This window comes from Prionailurus viverrinus, chromosome A3 (genome assembly GCF_022837055.1).
Source record: "Prionailurus viverrinus isolate Anna chromosome A3, UM_Priviv_1.0, whole genome shotgun sequence".
Taxonomy (NCBI): domain Eukaryota; kingdom Metazoa; phylum Chordata; class Mammalia; order Carnivora; family Felidae; genus Prionailurus; species Prionailurus viverrinus.
Genome location: NC_062563.1, coordinates 91,112,512 through 91,127,436, shown reverse-complemented (window position 1 = coordinate 91,127,436; position 14,925 = coordinate 91,112,512). Strand labels below are relative to the sequence as shown.

Below are 14,925 nucleotides of genomic sequence, written 5' to 3'. Positions count from 1 at the left end.
TCAGAGAGTAACTACCCCTTTAAATTTTTGTCCTGGACAGCACACCAGCCTGACTGCTCAACCCCACTCAGCTTTGACTAGCTCCTCCCCAACTTACCTTCACTTCGGCACAACACTTCTGGTAGCAGGTCAGCAAGTTTTTGCAATGTTGCAGTGGTCTCTACTCAGCACCCTTGTCTGGAGCCCTGGCTCCGTCCTGCTCATTCTGGTCCTCCTGCATAGACTATGTATGTGGCCTTGGCATAAGTCTCATCTTTGGGACCTCCAGCACTGCTCCACAGACTTGACTGGGAAGACAGCGGTGGTGACTGGAGCCAACAGTGGTGAGTGCCCTTCTCATCCTGCCACCTCATTTGGCGTCTCAGTCCAGTCCCCCAGTAGCCCCAGTGAGGCTGGACAGAGGGCCAGCACGCACTTTAGTCACACCCCAGACTAGCCTATTCTGAAACTGCCATTCTACAGGTATTGGGAAGGCCGTGTCCCAGGAGCTGGCCCGCCGTGGGGCCCGGGTGATCCTTGCCTGCCGTAACTGGGAGTGTGGGCAGCAAGCCCTGGCTGAGATCCAAGTAGCCTCGAAGAACAACTGCCTCCTGCTTGGCCAGGTGGACTTGAGCTCTATGGCCTCCATCCGTAGCTTTTCCTGGTGGCTTCTGCAGGAGTGTCCTGAGATACATCTGCTGGTTAACAATGCTGGAACCTGCGGTACATGCCTTGAACTGCTGCCCCCAGACACATTGCAGGAGCCTCCTTTCCAGTTCAGGGACCCTAAAACAGGCACCCCCAAACCTAACTGGTGCACCCTGCTGAATAACTTTAATTTGTACGTGATCCTAAAAAGCCTACCTTGAGTAATAGCCCCCATCCTTGCACGTACATATTCCTGTGGAGTTTCTACTGAATGCCAATACATGCCCTAGGTCTGTATCCCTCCATCACCCACTACCTATGTTCTCATTTCCTCCCAGGACTTCCCAAGACACTTACCCAAGAGGGCCTTGATCTCACCTTTGCCACCAACTATGTTGGGCCCTTTCTGCTTACAAATCTACTCCGAGGTAAGGAAGGATGGCTGCCTACCTTCTGTGCTGCCCTCACTTCTCATTCCCCTGGCATTTTCGTAGCTTACTGTTTCCAATGGCTACTTCCTTTCCCTTGGCCTCAGCTGCTCACTGAGTGATGACACAGTAAGCTTTTTGATGCACACAGCAGGGCAACCCGCCTGACCTAAGTCAGGACTGGGAGGCTGGTACTAAAATCGGTCAGGCCAAAACATAACCAGCAAGGGGATATAAGATCCACCTCTCTTTCCCCCAGCTCTGAGTTCTAGGTAAACCAGTAGAGTCAGTCATCTCGACAAGAGCTTCTTAAGGGTGGCACTAGACCACTAGGAATATAGACACCAAGAATGCCTACTTCCTGCTCTCAAATAGCTCAATATCCCCCAGGAATCTAGACAGAACACATCACTGTCTTGGACCCAAGTCCTTTGACTTTCTGATTTTTTAATCTTTTCTAATTAAGGAGGTTTGGGTTCTTGCTGGGGAAGCTGGGGCAGAGTGAGTGGTGGGCACTTTCTTCCTAACATTTTCTCCTGGACTGTACCCTCTTTAAAATAAAATCAATTTTGGGGGTTAGGTAATATGTGTCCAAAACATAAAACTGAAAGCGTACAAAAGGGATGACATTTCAAAAACTCTCCTCTCGGGGTGCCTGGGTGGCTCAGTCGGTTAAGCGTCCGACTTCGGCCCGGGTCACGATCTCGCGGACCGTGAGTTCGAGCCCCGAGTCAGGCTCTGTGCTGACTGCTCAGAGCCTGGAGCCTGTTTCCGATTCTGTGTCTCCCTCTCTCTCTGCCCCTCCCCCGTTCATGCTCTGTCTCTCTCTGTCTCAAAAATAAATAAACGTTAAAAAACAAAACAAAACAAAAAAACTCTCCTCTCAGGGGCGCCTGGGTGGCTCAGTCGGTTAAGCAGCCAACTTTGGCTCAGGTCTTGATCACTCTGTTTGTGAGTTCAAGACTTGCTTTGGGCTCTGTGCTGGCAGCTGGGAGTTCAGAGCCTGGACCCTGCTTTGGATTCTGTGTCTCCCTCTCTCTCTGCCCTCCCCCACTCACTCTCTGTCTCTCTGTCTCTCTCTCAAAAACTGAATAAACATTAAAAAAAATTAAAAAAAAACAAAAAACAAAAAACCCTCTCCTCTTCTCCTTGAAAATCAGCTACCCGTTTGCCTCTTGGGAGGCAATCTGTGTTGCCAGGATCTCATGGGCTCTTTAGTGGCTGATTAAATTAGCCACAAATGGAAAGCGCAAGGCAAAACAAGCGCAAGGCAAAACTGCATGGGTTTGCAAGTAGGAATGTTTTGTCTCCTTTGCAAAAATTCTAACACCCTGGCTGCACCTTGCTTAGTAGTAGGTTCTTAAACTGTCTTTTCTCTTCTTCTTCTCTTATCTATTCTTCTTCTTGCCACGTGTAGAAATCACTTTTCACCATATTACTTGCTTAAAATCCTTGGAAGGAAGGTGCTCTATCCTTTTTTTTTTTTTTTAAATTTTTTTAACGTTTATTTATTTTTGAGACAGAGAAAGACAGAAGATGAACGGGGGAGGATCAGAGAGAGAGGGAGACACAGAATCTGAAATAGGCTCCAGGCTCTGAGCTGTCACCACAGAGCCCGACGCAGGGCTCGAACTCACAGACCGCGAGGTCATGACCTAAGCCGAAGTCGGCCGCTTGACCGACCGAGCCACCCAGGCGCCCCAGCTCTATCCTTTACAGGAGAGACTCTAAACCCCTTATCTCCACTTACAGACCCCCTGCAGACTGAGAGCCTCGCCTTTTGCTCTTCCTTAATCCACACTTTTCTCTCTAGCAGACAATCTGTAGCTCTTGGTCCGCACTTTTTTCCCCCCTCCAGCTGTGCTTTTTGCACATGTAGTTGCCTCTATCTGCACTGTCCTCTCCCACTCTTTTACCCTAACTTTATTTAGTTCATCCACCAAGACTGAGCACAGATACTGCCTGTGCTGTGAATCTTGTCCTTCACCTCCCCCAGCAGCCTCCCATTTATGGGGCTCCCTTAGCCCTTGTACACATCTCTGTTCCTGCATTGACATTGTTCCAGGATGATCGGTCTCCAGTTAGGCTGTGAGCCCCTTTAGTCTTTATGTCACTATGCCTAAAAGTTTGGGGTCTGTTCTCTTTAAGAATAATTCTTTTTCCAGCAAAATTTTGGCTAAATACCACCTGCTCAATTTTTCATTTGTGATTCTTAATTTAAATGTAGGGCTCAAAATAGTTTTAGCATTTTGAACACTGTAAACTCATATGTGACAACTACTATTTTTAGTATTTTATAGAATCCAGACTATATATATATATATATATATGTATATATATGTATATATATATATATATATAGTAAGGCACTTAACATTTTTTTAATGTTTATGTATTTATTTTGAAAGGGGGAGAGGCAGAGAGAGAGGGAGAGAGACAATCCCAAGCAGACTCCGTTCTGTCAGTGCAGAGCCTGATGTGGGGCTCGATCTCATGAACCATGAGATCATGACCTGAGCTGAAATCAAGAGTGGGACACTCAACTGACTGAGCCACTCAGGTGCCCCCCACCCACTTTTTTTTTTAAGATTTAATTTGTACTATTTATTGTATTTATTTATTTATTTTTTTACTTTGGAAGATAGTGGTTTGTTTGTTTTTTTAACACTTTCCCAAGTGTCTCTATACACATTTCTTTCCCCACTCAACCTAGCACCCTTATGTCCTTAGCACCTATCTTGGTGTCTGCCACGATCCAGAGACCTAACGAACATTTGGGTGACAAATATGTGAAAGACAGGTTACATGATGTCTCCAGTCTCTCCTTTTCCCTCTTGGCCACCAATGAGGTAAAACATAAATAAGGATCCATTAAATTAGCTCCAGCTGGCAAGTGGAAGAAAAACAAGGCAAAAGTCCAAACTCTACAATGAAAGAGGAGGAAAAACATTAGGAAAGTAGCTAATGAAAATGAGTCTCAGTTCACATTAAGCTGTCCTGTGCCTAGCCTGGGGAATGTGGGGGGTGGGCAGTGACCCTATCCTGAAAATCCTGGATGGTCCCTGCTCTCTTGGAGTCACCTGGAGAGGTAGGATGGGGAGTGGGCATGGGAGTTCACTCCAGAACATGGATCGAATGAGTGTGGTTCTCTTTCTACCCAGGGGCCCTACAGCGGGCAGGGTCAGCCCGGGTGGTGAATGTGTCTTCCTTTCGGCATGCACATGGGTATGTTGATGAGGAACATCTGACAGGGGCTGGTAAACCCTTGATCTTTAACCAGAATTATGACTGCAGCAAACTGCTCTTGACCTCCTTCACTGGGGAGCTTGCCCGGAGACTTCAAGGGACAGGTAATTGCCTGTGAAACCCCCTTATTCCTCCATTCCCAACACCACCTCCCAACAGTCCACATCTCATCCCAATATGTTCTGGCTAGTGTCCCCCAACCCAGCTGTTAATCTCTGCCATTTTTCATCTATGCAGCCTGTATTTCACTCAAGCCTGTCTTCACATCTCCCTTTCAATCTTTCCAACTCTCTTATCACTCCTAACATCCCTTTCCTCTCAGTATTTTCCAATATCAACACCATCCATTATGTTCCTCCTAAAGTTCACCCAATGCTTTCAAATACTTATGTCTCCTTACTGGCTTGAACACTACCATTTGTGTAAGTTCCAGAGGACTGACTTCCTGGACACCACCCCAAGCCTCTGGTTACGTCTGCCCACAGACCTGGTAGGATCTTTGCATTATTGCATACTGGAGAACTGCACTTAACTCTTTCTTCCCATGCTCTACTTGTGTCTCATCCTTTCAGGTGTGACTGTGAACTCTGTGGAACCGGGTATAGTGTACACAAGTATCATGAAGCATTTTTCTTGGTCATACCGCTTCCTCTTTTGGCTCTTCAGCTTCTTCTGTAAGGTGCGTAGGGGAGGAGATGGCTAGCCTGAAGAGGGTGGGGCAGGGCTCTGCTTCTGTGTGTCCCCAGTAGGCTAAAGTCAGCTTGGCATGACTCCTTCTCTTCCCCCATGTCTCTACAGGATGTCAGACAAGGTGCAGTCCCAGTCCTCTACCTGAGCTTGGCAAAGGAGCTGGATGGCATTTCTGGAAAATATTTTAGCAGTTCCTGTAGGATAATTCTTCCCGCGAAAGCTGCTCAGGATCCTCAAGTGGCCCAAAGGCTCTGGAATGCCACGGTCCAGCTAACAAACCTGGACAAGATGGACTGATCCCCCGTGCCCCCAGCCCTAACTTTGCCATCCTCCCTGATTCCCAGCCCCTACTCTGACCATGCCTTTTGTTTGTTGGCTCCAAGCATCAATCACCTTGTCTAGTGTAGCAATCACGTCCTTTTCCTGTTGCCTCAGTGGCATGAGAGCTCAGATTAGCCAGGGGACAGTTTTAGCTTCTACTTTATTGCCAGTTCTCTAATGGAAGTGTTCATTTCTTGGATACTGGGATCTCCAAATCTACAGAGTCCCACGTTGTGGTGACCGGGGGTGGGGGGGGGTGGGTAAAACTCCTTCCAGTGGGGATTAGGGGTGCTGGAAGAAGGGAAACTTCCACCTGTACCTCTTAGTTTCTACCCATGTACTTGCTGACTCTGGGGGAGACAGCACCACACAATGCCATCTTGATTAAAGCATATACCACATCCTGTAGGATAGCAGTCTGACTTCACAGAGTGTTGTCTCTCAACTGGTACTGTAACTGAGCCTGCAGATGATCATTCCACATTTCTGTTAAACCAGCTGCTCCTGGGTGATGAGCCAAGCATTCAGATCAGTGAATTCTAGTGGTGGGAGCCAATTGTTTTTTCCCTCAGGTCTTGGTTCATCTGTATAAATTTGGGGATTGGCTCTTCAAATTTCACACACATACATGAATACTTTCTGTGGTTGCGTTCCATCTATGATGTCCAGTTTTCCTAACCTTGGACAAGTATACTCCTATCTATTTAACTCTCTTTAATATCTTTACCAAATTTTCAATAATTTTATCCATAAAGATCTTGCACCAGTTTTACTATATTTAATTCAGGTACCTTAATTTTGACACTATTGTAAATGGGGCTCTTTAACCTTTGTGTGCTGATTGTCTATCAAACGACTTGGAAAGTTGTCTAATTTTAATGAGTTCTCTGTAGGTGCTTTTGGTTTTTCTACATAGAAAATCACCCCATCTAGGAAAAATAAGTTTTACTTCTTCCTTTTCAAGTATTCTAATTTTTGTTTCTTTTTCTAGGAGACCCTCATAGATATTCTAGCGTTAAACCGACCCTGTATTTCTGAAGTAAACCCAGTAAGCCCCACCTAGCATTTCTGGTCGCAGTGTTGTATAGACATTGCTAAATTGAACATGCTCATTATTGTTTAGCACTTTGTACTGTGTTCATAAATGAGATTGACCTATACTTTTCTTCTTAAACTTTTATTTAAGCAATCTCTGCACTCAACGTTGGGCTTGAACTCACTGCTCCAAGAGGAAGAGTTGCACGCTCTTCCAGCTCAGCCAGCCAGGTGCCCCTGGCCTGTACTTTTCTTTGCCTATATTGCCATTGTCTGGTTTTGCTGTCATGGATGTATTCATTTTATACAATGAATTGGGGATTTGTGTTAATCCATGGACGTCATCTGAGAAGCAGTTGCCAAGTTAGGATTGAATGTTCAAGAAACCTATTATGGGAAACGGCTGCAAGAGAAAATGGGAAGGAAGCTGGGAGAAGCTGAGAGGGCCACCAGACTGTGATCTGAGTATGACCCTGAGTGAGGGAGGGAAAGAAGGCTGGTTGGAGCCTCTTAGAGTACAGTGCAATGATTTTTCCATTTGTGGATTCCCTCTCTTGTTTTGAAAGTATGCAATCTATTTATGTCCTTTAGTGGTTAGTCAAAAAATGTCAACCTGCCTATTTGAAATTGGGTGGGCCTGTCCTAATCAGGTGAGCCCTCTAAAAGTGTTTAGGTTTTCCCAGAAGCCAGAAAGACTCTCCTGTTTACCATGAAGAAATAAATTGCCACATTGTGGAGAGGGCCATTCCTCGGGAACTGAATTCTGCCAATACCCAGTGAGTCTGAAAGAGCACCCGGAGCCCAGATGAGATTGCAGCCCTGCAGTACATGGTGATTTCCGCCTGGTGAGACCCTGAATAAAGGATCCAGCTAATCTGTACCCAGACTCCTCATCCACAGAAACAGACAGTACCCATGTTCTTTCAAGCTGCTGAGTGTAGTAATTGGTTATGCAGCAATAAAAAGCTCATATGGGATCCAAAGAACTGTCTCAGTTTTATTTGCTTGAAAATGTCTTTATTTCACCATTTTTGAGGGATCATTTTGCTGGCTAAGGAATTATAAGCCGACAAGTATTGTCTTTTATCTCGCTGAGCATAATTTCTTTGTCTCCTGGCTTTCATTGCTGCTATGAGAAATCAGATGTTAATCTAACAGTACTTTGTAGGAAATGCCTTTTCTGTGTTGCTCCTTTTATGGTTTTATTATTGTCATTGCTTTTCTGCAGTTTCACTACTTTTAATCCAGATGTGTATTTCTTTTTGTTTGTTCTGGTGGGAATCCCTTGGGTTTCCTGAATCTGAGGATATATATGTCTCCTGTATTTCTATTTATTTATTTGATAAATCTGACACGTTAAATTTTATAAGTTTAACGTGTACAGTGTGTTACTTTGATACATTTATATATGTAATATGACTGCCATTGAAGCAATATTTATCACATCATTACAGTACAGTATTATTGTCTATGTCCATCACACCATGCATCAGACTTCTATGACTTGTTTTCTACTCGTTACAAGTTTATATCCTTAAACACCATTGATCTTATCCTTCCTATCCTCCATCTTGTAGTAACCACCATTTTACTTTGTTTTTTTCACAAGTTTGACTTCTTTAGATTGTCCATATAAATGATATCATACTATATTTGTCTTTCTTCATCTGACTTATCTCAGCATAATGTACTTAAGGTCCATCCGTGTTGCCACAAATGGCAAGAGATCCCTTTTTTCTCATGGCTCAATAATATTTAATTATCTATCTATCTATCTAGATATATACCTACACATATCTGTATATGTATAATACATACATATATATATGTATATATATATATATATATATATATACACATACATACGTATAGTAATCCATTCATCCATTGATAGATGTTTGGGTGTTTCCATATTATTTTGGCTATTGTGAGTAATGTTGGGATAAACATGGGTGTACATATATCTTGTTGAAAACCTGTTTTCATTTTCTTTGGGTATATACTCAGAAGTAGAATTGCTGGACCATACAGTAGATCTGTTTTTAATTTTTTAAGGAAACTCCATATTGTTTTCACCGTGGTTAGACTAATTTACATTCCCCCCAACAGGTTTTATAAGGCTTCCATTTTCACCTCATCCTCACCAGCACCTATTGTCTCTTGTCTTCTTAATGATAGCATTTTCTTTAACAGATAAGAAGTGATACCTCATTGTGGTTTTTATTTTTATTTCCCTGGTGATTAGTGATTTGGAACAACTTTTCATGTGCCTGTTGGTCATTTTTATTGCCCTCTCTGGAAAATTTTCTATTTAGTTCTTCTGGAAATTCTTCAATCATATTGTTTTTGTTGTTGTGTTAGTTCTTCGTATATTTTGGATATTAACCCTTTATTCGATATATGGTTTGCAAAAATTTTCTCCCATTCTGTAGGCTGCCATTTCATTTTGTTAATTATTTCTTTTGTTGTGCAGAAGCTTTTGAGTTTGATTTGGTCCTGTTTCTTCATTTTTACTTCTGAGTTTGGATAGTGGTGATGGTTGTGGTGGTTTTCCTTTACACTTCAAAAGTATTCTAGATGATCTAAGAATTAAATTGACGTGGGACAGATTAATAGGAGAAAAATTCTGAGTCTCCCTCTCTCTCTGCCCCTCCCCCGTACTCACACTCTGCATCTCTCCCTCAAAATAAATAAACATTAAAAAAAAAAAGAGAGAGAGATAAGGGACATAGAAGAGACTTTGATCAAACAGGCAGTGCTAGGTTCCTCCCTATTTACCACCCCTAGTTAATATTATAATGTAGTTATCTATGGTGAGAGCTCTCTTCCTGAAGAGGGTCCTCTATTTAAGTTCTTTTAAGCAGTTAGGTGGGAGGTGAAAGTTTCTTCCTCTTTTGGGCCTTGGTTATTTTTAGCTTGAAATAAGCTGCATGCCAAAGTGACACATTTTGGGGTAGACTGCCCTTGGCTCCTACAGTTGCAGAATAATGTAAGTATACTTAGTTCCATTGAACTGTATGCTTAAAAATGGCTAAAATGAGCATCCGACTCTTCATTTCAGCTCAGGTCATGATCTCATGGTTGTGAGATCCAGCTCCTCATCAGGCTCCACGAGGAGCACAGAGTCTGCTTAAGATTCTGTCTCCCTCTGCCCCTCCTCCACTTGTACTCTCTCTCTCTCTCTCTCTCTCTCTCAAAAAAAAATGGTTAAAAGGGTAAAATTTATGTATGTGTTACCACAAGAAAAAGTATGTGCATACAGTGCCTTTTAAATTTATTTTCATATGCCATTTCTCTTTAATTGAAGGGAATGGAGGCCATTTCTACTAAAATTACAGACGCACTTATTATTTGATCCAGATTTATCCTATCTGTATATACCTACTCACATACGGAGTGTCATGTGTACAAGGTGATTCACTGTAGCCTTGTTTGCAACTGGCAAAAGACTGGAAATAAAGTATCCCCCCCAGAAGAGGCTGGTTCATAAATTATGTATATCCAGGCAATAGAGTACTATGCAGCTGAAAAAAATGAATAAGGAAGATCTCTATTTACTGATTTAGAAAGATCTCCAGGATATATTAGGTAAAGAAACCAAGGTACAAGTATATATAGCATGCTACCTTTTGCATAAGAAATGGGAGGAGTAAGACTATGTATTCTTATTTGTTTGTATTTGCATAAAACATTTAATGGATAAGCAAGAAACTATAAAAACAAGGGTTACCTGTAGTGGGCAGGGGGAAGGAGTGGATGAGAACTAAGTTTGAAGGGAGGTTTTTCAGTGCATACTGTTTATATTGATTTGATCTTTACACCCCAATGTGGGGTGTAAACACATGACCCTGAGACCACAAATCAAGTGCTCTACTGAGACAGCCAGGCACCCCAGGTTGTTTTCACTCTTAGATTAACTGAGATAAATGAAACAATAGTTATCATTCAGGCTTTTTACATGGATTCATTTAATCTTTTAACATGTTAATAATTTAACCTAATAATATAGATACTATTATTAACATTCTCATTTTACAAGTGAGGAAACAGGGACATGGAAGGAGTTAAGTAACTCACCTAAGATCTCACACAGCCCACAAATTGCAGTTAGAATTCAAACCCTCCATCTATCAAATCCTGGCTCTCCCAACATCCTTGAACAAGTATCTTTGAACACTTGTCCTATTATTTCATTTCTTTGGCTACACTATTAGAAGTGGTTACATTGGAGGCACCTGGGTGGTTCAGTCCGTTAAGCTTCTGACTTCGGCTCAGGTCATGATCTCCCGGTTTGTGGGTTCCATCCCCTCTTAGGGCTCTGTGCTGACAGCTCAGACTCTGCTTCGGATTCTGTGTCTCCCTCTCTATCTGCCCCTCTCCGTCTTGCGCTCTCTCTTTCTCTCAAAAATAAACATTAACAACAACAACAACAACAAATTTTTTTTAAAGTAATGCTTTAAAAAAAAAGTGGCTACATTGGGTCAAGGAGTTTGTCCTTTTAATTTTTTTTCTTTCTAAATTAAAAGAACCAAAATGCCATTATGTACATTGGTATTATTTTACATTCCCATCATAAGGGCACGAGGGGGGTGCCTGTTGGTTCAGTTGAGCGTCTGATTCTTCGTTTCGGCTCAGGTCGTGGTCTCGAGGTTCGTTTCATGAGCCTGCTTGTTATCTTCTCCCTCTCTCTCTCTGCCCCTTCCTCAGCTCGAGATCTCTCTCTCTCTCTCTCTCTCTCTCTCAGAATAAATGAATAAACTTGTGGGGAAAAAAAAAACAAGGGCATAAGAATGCCTGTATCCCCATATGGATAACACTGAGTAGCAGCAAAATTTATTTTTTTCCTCAAGCTAACTGAGGAGATATGGCTTGCCACTAACGTTTTAATTAGCAGTTTAGCACTCAAAAGCTTAGCGAATGACCCCTCGGGAGCCATTTGCCTAGGGCAACGAGTCCAGTCCCGGTGCGCTGTCTCCCCTCGGCCGGCAGAGGGCGCAGGCTTAGAGGCTCCTTTCTCCTGTGGTCCTCGTTGGCTTCCCAGGCACAGTGCGCACGCGCATATTTCGCTCCAGGTGTCCAGCTTTGTGCCTGACCAAGGTCTCCTCGGCTGCGCTCAGCGCGCAGTTTTTAACCCTGGCTGGTTTTCGGGGAAGAGTAGCGTGTTCCCTGAACCCCGAGCGACTCTGGGCCTCTGGGGCGAGAGGGTGTGGGGCGGGCCTCGAGGGGTCGGGCGGCGCGTCGGGCAGCCCACGCGGGCGGGGCGGGCGGGGCGCGCCCGGCAAGGACTTGGGCGTCGGTCGCCAGTGGTGGGGCCGGAGCCGGGCGCGGAGCCCCTGACAGGACAGGTACGGAGGCGGCCACCCTGCCAACCGTCTCCGCCGCAGCCCCCCGCGTGTTCGCTAGGTTCCCGGCGGTGGACGGGGGGCCGGGTGCTGGACTGGGGCGCGGCATGGAACCCGGTGTGCGGAGCGGGGACGGTAGGGATGGGCCGCGGCGGGGTGGGCGCCTGCCTGAGTCTGGGCCTGCCCGACCCACCTGCACTCTTCAGTCTGGTGGTGTTCTCCCGGGGTCGGAGTGGTGGCGCCTCCTAATTCCTCCGCAACGGCGAGGGCCCCCCTCCTTTCCTGGGAGTGTCTGAGGCACCCCTGAGCCCATTCCGAGCTACAGGTTTCCTTGTGGGCACATGGTTGAGAAGTTTGTGTCAAAAGAAAAACAAAAAAACCGTAGAGGACTGAAACGTGGGGGCGTGGATATGGGTTTGTTGTGTCTGTGCCTCCCACTGCTGGGGTCCGCCTTAACTGGCTGCATGACTCTTGAGAAGTCATCTTGCACATTCCTCTTGTCTTTAGGCAGAACTACAGGTAAATCACACACAGGAACTCCGCCGTTTTTAAAGAGGCAATGATTTAGAAGCTTCCCCTCATGTATTGCAGTGATGAGAACAGCAAGCCCATGTTGACCACTTACTAATCCAGTATGCTTAAGGTACTGAGAGTCAAAGAGCGATGAGGTCAAGATAGACATTCTTTACCCGGTGTACTGCCAAAGCCTCAGCCACTGGGATATTAAAGGAAATTACTATAACGTTTTTCTTTTTAGGGCATTATGTGCTCAAATATGTTTTGAAACTTCATGGTTAAAGTTTTCTCTGGAATATTTCAGAGCCTTCAGTGTGCTAACAAGATCACTGAAAGTATGGTATGGCGACTTTCCCAGATTTGAATGGGAAATGCTGTTTTTCTTGGGTGCTGACTCTGTTTAACATCTGGGATAGTTTAGGAAGTGCAGTTCCAGAATTAGAAAATCAGGGTTTGGAAGGGACTGTGTAGGTCAGTGCTTTTCAAACTTTAATGGCTCATAGACTTGCAGGTCTTGTTAAAAACAGATTCCGGGGGGCTCTCCGTTTCTTTCTTTTCGTTCCATTATGATTATGATTATTATGATTATGATTATTATTATTAAGCACGCACAAGCAGGGGAGGAGCAAGGAGAGAGGGAGAGAGAATCTCGAGCGGGCTCCACACTGTCAGCACAGAGCCTGACTTGGGGCTGGATCTCACAGACTGAACCATGAGATCATGACCTGAGTCATGATTGAAGGTCCCACACTTAACCGACTGAGCCACCCAGGTGCCCCTGTTTCTGCATTTCTAACAAGTTCCCAGGTGATGCTGCTGCTGCTGCTGCTCTATGGACCACACTTTCAATAGAAAGGGTGTTGATCACTGGATTGAAATTTAGAGACCATGTTCTGCTTCCTGCTTTGTAACATAAACTTTGCTGCCTTGAATGAGCCCCTTCATCTGTCCAGATCTGTAAAATAGGAGGCTGGACTAGAAGAGCAGTAAGGTTCCTTTCAGATCTAAAATGCTTGTGATTCAAGTTCAGTAACCTTTGTGATAGTTGAAGTCCCTCTAAAATATCCTTCCCAAATGGCCAGTTTGGACTTGAACATTTTCTAATAATGGGGAATTTACTACATTTCATCCTGAGATAGCTTAATAAGGAACTTTTTCAACTAACTGAAATACATCTCTGCAACTTCCATCCTGTTGGTACTAGGTTATTTTTTAGAATTGAACAGAAAAAAAGTATACAGTCCCCCTTTAAAAAGGTTACTCTTAAAGTATTAGATGATGGTTGTCCTCCCAAATTTTCTCTGCTGAATTATCCTTAATTCTTCCATGTCATTGTTTCAAATCCCTCTTTTATTTTTTTTTTTAACATTTATTTATTTTTGAGAGACAGAGAGAGACAGAGCATGAGTAGGGGAGGGGGAGAGAGAGAGGGAGACCCAGAATCCAAAGCAGGCTCCAGGCTCTGAGCTGTTTGGTAGCACAGAGCCCGATGCGGGGCTCGAGCTCACGAACCGCGAGATCATGACCTGAGCCGAAGTTGGACGCTCAACCGACTGAGCCACCCAGGTGCCCCTCAAATCCCTCTTTTAAATTTAGTCTTTCTGCATGGAGTCTAGTGAGGTTTTGGCTAGCCTTTGAAGGCTGGGTGGGGCTTGCAAGACTAGGGAAAGCATCCTAAGCAGCTGCCAGTGGTGCAGAGATGACGCTGCATATGTCAGAGCCAGGATTGTTTGGTTAAGTAAGAAATGGTATGTCAGTGAAAGATTTGGGGCAGGTGAGTATATGGACAAAATATTTTAGAGTGCATCATCGTGTTACTGTGATATATGATGTGGTTGGAAATGGAGAAGGAGAGAGGCAGGGAGCCAAATATACTTCACATCCTAATAGTAGAGGATTTATGTTGATGATAGAGGAATGCCTTATATTTGTGTATAAGATTTTACAGATTACAGAACCTTCCACCGGCATGATCCCATTTTATTTAATAGTCCTGTGAGGTGGGCAGAGCAGCTGTTATCCTGCTTTACAGATGAGGCGCCAAAGGGGGAAAATGCCTTGCCTTAATTCTCAAAGCTATTAAATGGTGACCAAAGTGGTGACAATGGTAATGGAGGAGAAAAGAAGGATGCAGGAGGCAATACTAAGGAAGAATTGGTTAAGTTGGGCCTGACTGACATGAGGATACAAAGGAGAAGAAGTTGTTACAGAGAATTCAAGACTCAGGAGACTCATACTACCATTGACAACTGCCACTCTATGTTTTACTCTACCTTCTCTGTCATTGCTAGTGGCTGCCTGGAGTTATGGGTTGAGAGGGATTGTAGTAGAGGATTCCCAGGTTGCTTGGCCTGTCTACAGCTACTGGTGGTACTGTGGGGACTTGGGTGTCTGTCCCATACCAAGGGAAATGAGAACTGGATCCACATCCCTGAGGAGGTAAGTGCTGAGCAGTTGACTGATTGAAATCTGCCTTAGGGTCCTTGCCATCCTAGAGACTCTGGATTTGGCTTTATATCATTTTTTTTTTTTTTTTGAAGTTCAGGCTAGTACCAGTAGCACTTGGCTGATGGCCAAATTGAGTGTCCATTCTGACCTCTTGAAGCTCCTACATATCCCCTGAGGGTTTCTCTTAAGCAAATACTAGACCTTTGTCACCCGCAGAGCCTCACTCAAGCTGTTTTCCCAGATCTGCACTTGCACCAGAGCCTAGAGGTCTC

General features: G+C 44.3%; 2 protein-coding genes across 3 annotated transcripts in view; both read left to right on the top strand.

Moving 5' to 3' along the window:
• The first annotated feature begins 145 nt into the window (after positions 1 to 145).
• Positions 146 to 5,288, top strand: LOC125162481 (retinol dehydrogenase 12-like). The gene is made up of 6 exons (XM_047853563.1): positions 146 to 323; positions 463 to 702; positions 966 to 1,055; positions 4,217 to 4,405; positions 4,874 to 4,980; positions 5,100 to 5,288. The coding sequence occupies exons 1-6, from the start codon at positions 146 to 148 to the stop codon at positions 5,286 to 5,288; spliced, it is 993 nt and encodes a 330-aa protein (XP_047709519.1).
• A 6,305-nt stretch (positions 5,289 to 11,593) lies between these two features.
• DCTN1 (dynactin subunit 1) overlaps positions 11,594 to 14,925 on the top strand; it is a 30,741-nt gene continuing 27,409 nt past the window's right edge. The window contains exon 1 of one of the 2 annotated variants that reach the window (XM_047854065.1): positions 11,594 to 11,692. The gene's annotated coding sequence lies outside the window, so the exon portion shown is untranslated. Of the gene's footprint in view, positions 11,693 to 11,801; positions 11,825 to 14,925 lie in introns of those variants that run through there. The other variant, XM_047854066.1, reaches the window with a different exon arrangement.